This window comes from Sparus aurata, chromosome 15 (genome assembly GCF_900880675.1).
Source record: "Sparus aurata chromosome 15, fSpaAur1.1, whole genome shotgun sequence".
Classification (NCBI taxonomy): domain Eukaryota; kingdom Metazoa; phylum Chordata; class Actinopteri; order Spariformes; family Sparidae; genus Sparus; species Sparus aurata.
In genome coordinates, this window is record NC_044201.1 from 26,607,314 (window position 1) to 26,611,743 (window position 4,430).

A 4,430-nucleotide genomic window follows, 5' to 3' on the forward strand; every position below is an offset into this window, starting at 1 on the left:
ACCATTTAATAGAATACAGAACAAATAAAAGTTATTTCATGTTCAAAACTGATAAACTTCCTTGTTTTTGGTGCCTGTAAGACGCAGTGTGCGAGGTACAGCAGCGTCAAAACTTTTTGGGAATCGTGGGTTGTCCTCTCTTAATTAAAGCACCATGAGACTTTATTCCAGAGTCATTTGTGTGCATGCTGTTGGAGACGACACTGGGGCTGATCGCAGGAGAATCTGGGCCAATCTCAGAGGCCCTTTTGCTGATCAGAGGAGAGTTTAAGGGAGGCTTGGTGAGCAAATGATCTGCCAGGACCAGCTAACTCCACGTACAGTCACTGTGAGGCTGCCTTCTCCACAGCCTGCTGCAGCAAACTCTTATCTGTCATTGCAGTTTGTGCACAACATTAATCTCTTCTGCTTGTGTCCCATTTCTCCATTATGGGGACGTCAAAACTGTTGTTTTCTTCTACAGCCCTCATCCTGAAATACTTGAGGTTTATATAGTTCTTGAGGTTTCCTAAGTAAGAAATTAAGTTCTTTTTAATTTAAATTTCAAGAAATGTGTGGGGTAGTTTTTTTTTTGTTTTTTTTTTACGATTATCCAAATTAGAATGTTATATTCATGCTGGTAATGACTGTGCACACATTCTTCCTCTACTGTAAACACATTTGACTTCAGTTTAAAATGTGTAATTATGTTCTTTTTCCATAGAAGCTATTGTTCATTAAACAGCTGTATCAGCCATCAAAAAGCTGGAGCTGTGCGTCTTAAGGTTATTAGTCCAAATTGTCTCTATTAGGTAAATATTCTTGGCCTTTTCATCTGCTGCTGCCCTTCTGCCTGACATTTATGTTACACATTACATGTCACGTAGGTGTCAGCAGCCATACGCAGCCTCATTATAGCGTATGCACATTTTTTCAAAAGGTGAACATGGTGAGATGAAGTTGTACGTATCGACTCATTTCCAGCCTGTCAGTCGACTTCAGCAGCTCATTAAGATTCTGTCTTGATGAAATCAGCCTGTCAGATGATGCTGCAGGCGCTGCTGGTGATGATATCATCACTTTAGTACCATTTATTATTAGCTTAATGGACATGTTTTTTTTGCCATATTAGACATTACATTTTTGTATACATTTTTCAAGATAAACTGATAATTAGATTACTATGTGGGGGCTTTTTTATTCAGAGGTGGAATGTATTAAATAAATTAAATAAATTAGATGTTATTTAAAATTAAATAATTTCCCAGTCTGGGATCATTAAAGTAATTCTATCTATCTATCTATCTATCTATCTATCTATCTATCTATCTATCTATCTATCTATCTATCTATCTATCTATCTATCTATCTATTACTTAAATACTGTACTTAACTAAACATCACTCTACAGAGAGGTTTTCATAAGATATAATGGAGAAAACAGTAAGACTAAAAATCCGTGATGGAATGTAACTAAGTTGATTTACTCAAGAACTGAAAGTAAGTAAAAATGTACTTGAGTATTTCCATATTCATACTTACATAGTAAATAATGAATGCATACATGTAAAAGAAAAAAAAGAAAAGGTAATTAGTGAATTTTACTTGTACTTTTGATACCTAAGTACAATTGATATCAGACACATTTGAATAGGTAGTATGACTTCTGGGTACTTCATACAACACTGATAAAAAAAAATGAAAAAAATAATAATAAATACGGCTCATAAAATACTGAGAGCTGAAAAAAAATGTTAACTAAAAAATGTGTGCATATAATGATTACTGTTGAGAGTTCAGATGGGCAGACGCTGCTATCTGTAGGGCAATGTGGGTATCACAGCCAGGCAGTAAAAAGACATCTCACTTTAATACTCACATTTTTAAAATAGAAATACAAATGCACAAACACAAAGGGATGTTATTTAAAAACAAAGATGAAAAAAGCATGTTTTCCAGACATCAGGTCTGAAACTACAGCAATTTCATCCTATAAATATAAAGATATTATTTCACACAATTACGTCATTTAAAATTATTTTGAAATAACATGTAATATCTCCCTCCTCCTGTTTGTCTACACATCGCATGCCTGTTCTGTTCAGAGGAGGTACTTGTTGGATAGACTGGCCCTTTAAGAGTTTCCTCTCGCCTTTTTGGGCTCTGCGGCTTTCCGTTATTACCGGAAGTGTTTGTGTTGCAACTGGTTGCGCAGTGTATTTAAACAAGTGAAGACCCGCTGCTTCACAGTAGCACTTTTATTATTTAACGTGGACTACATTGAGATTTAAAGATGTCAGGGGGAACCCGCTTGGAGAACGCGAACCCGGTGATCTTCCAGCGGTCCGGGCAGAGGCTGCACACGGCGACCGAGGAGGATGAAGACGTCCATGACCCGATCGACGACAGAGAGATATTCGATATCCTGTTTAACACCTTAGCTAGTTTCTTCTGTAGTTAACACCTGTTTTACACCTGACGTGTGCTTGTTAGATTAATTCTTAATATATATTCTGGGCAAAAGACAAAAGCCACGTGTGTTTTATAACGTTACAAGCTGTTGCATCACTTCTGATGTAGCTCCAGATAACAGTAAAATAAGTGTCAATATTTATGTTTATATTTATTCTGCATGTTACCTGGAAAAGTACAGCACTGTGTCACTGACAGACATGTGTCAAGCTAATTAGATCGATTTAAATTCTAAGTAAAATACTGCCAATTCATAAAATGTTCAAGTTGGCCTTATAAATAAGTTTAAAAGCTGTGAATTAATTGAAAATGGTGGATTTACTGCTTGTTTTGTTTCATATCTTTGAGGTTTTTGACTGTCACACAACTTGACAGCTTGAAAATGTCAGTTTTGTCTCTGGGATGTCATTTTGTATCATTTTAAAGACTTTATAATCAGCTCATAATTGAAAACAGGAGCCACAGATTATTCCACATTGATGTAATTATCAGTTGCAGGCCTTAAATATTAAAACTCCAGCGAAAATGGAATCCAATATAAGTGCGCACCACATTGAAGCCACATTGCTTCATAACATTTGAGTGATGTAATGTTTGGCAATTCTTTAATTCATTCTTCCTTTTTCTTTGTGTTATTCTGAGATTTGTCGCTCATGATGGCTGCCTTATGAGATATTAATTAGTGCTTATATATACGTAATTTTAACAAAAAGTAAAAAGAGGGCAGTCTGTGTTGATGTATCATGGCTTCTTATATTCTTTAACTAAAGTTACATCTGATCAGATCCATCAACGACCCAGAGCATCCTCTGTCTCTGGAGGAGCTCAACGTCGTGGAGCAAATCCGAGTCAAGGTAAGCAGCTTCTTGAATTTAAATTGTGTCCTTGCTGAGTTTTTTTTTCTTTTTTCGAGGTTTGCTAACAGGGTGAATGAGGAATAAGGCAGAAGATGTATCAATACTGTAATTCAGTGGAGAAAATGTGAAATCAGGGTTGAACTTGACCGCCAATCATCCTTTTACTCCATCATTCTGCCCCTCAAGAGTCTTTCTGTCTACCCGTTTGTCTTTTCTCTCAGGTTAACGATGAAGAGAGCACTGTGGGTGTTGAGTTCACACCCACAATCCCCCACTGCAGCATGGCGACGCTCATCGGCCTGTCAATCAAAGTCAAGCTGCTTCGCTCCCTGCCTGAGAGGTTCAAGGTACATATGTCTATGTGTGTGTTTGTTTGTTTGAGGGATGCACCTTTGACATCCCCTCCTTTGATTGTTGGTTACCGAGTGCAGCACATCATGCAGTATATTCATGTTTTGTTGTCTGAACTTTGTTTTTCTGTTTCTACTCAGATCGATGTCCACATCACTCCGGGGAGTCACGCCTCAGAGGAAGCAGGTAACGAAAAACATCAAGTCGAAGTCGTGAGGAGGTGCTGTGACTGTATGTGATGTAACTAATCTCTTTTCTTGTGTCTGTGCAGTGAACAAACAGCTGGCAGACAAAGAGAGAGTCGCAGCTGCTCTGGAGAACTCGTCGCTGCTGGAGGTGGTGAACCAGTGTCTGTCCACCAGGACCATCTGAGCAGCCAATCAGCGTCATCGTTCTCCATTATCACTCACTTGTCATCGCAGCAGATTTTTTCTGATCGGCCAAACATGTCTTGCCCTTCTTTTGACTACTGAGATTTATCTGCCATGATACTTGACACAGTCTCAACTGAGTAATGGCGGCAAAACAAAGTCAATTCTAGTGTTTCTCTAGACAAAAGTACGGAGAATCTGTTACACGTAACAGAACTTTGGTTTCATCAGTGTTAAAAATACGAGATCATTCAGCGTAATTCCTGTTTTTATATTATAAAATCTGTATGGTAAAATATACGATGCATTATTTTTAGAATGACATGTGGAATCGGCTGAAAATCCTCACCTGTGTATTGATTTTATAAAAAAATGCACAGATCTTTAATTAAACTTAAAT

At 37.6% G+C, this 4,430-nt stretch overlaps 1 protein-coding gene across 1 annotated transcript; it reads left to right on the forward strand.

The window, feature by feature from the left end:
* The first annotated feature begins 2,114 nt into the window (after positions 1–2,114).
* ciao2b (cytosolic iron-sulfur assembly component 2B) lies at positions 2,115–4,430 on the forward strand. Its single transcript, XM_030440886.1, has 5 exons — positions 2,115–2,399; positions 3,226–3,305; positions 3,530–3,655; positions 3,800–3,845; positions 3,931–4,430. Exons 1-5 carry the CDS (start codon positions 2,273–2,275, stop codon positions 4,029–4,031), a joined length of 480 nt encoding a protein of 159 aa, XP_030296746.1. The 5' UTR covers positions 2,115–2,272; the 3' UTR covers positions 4,032–4,430.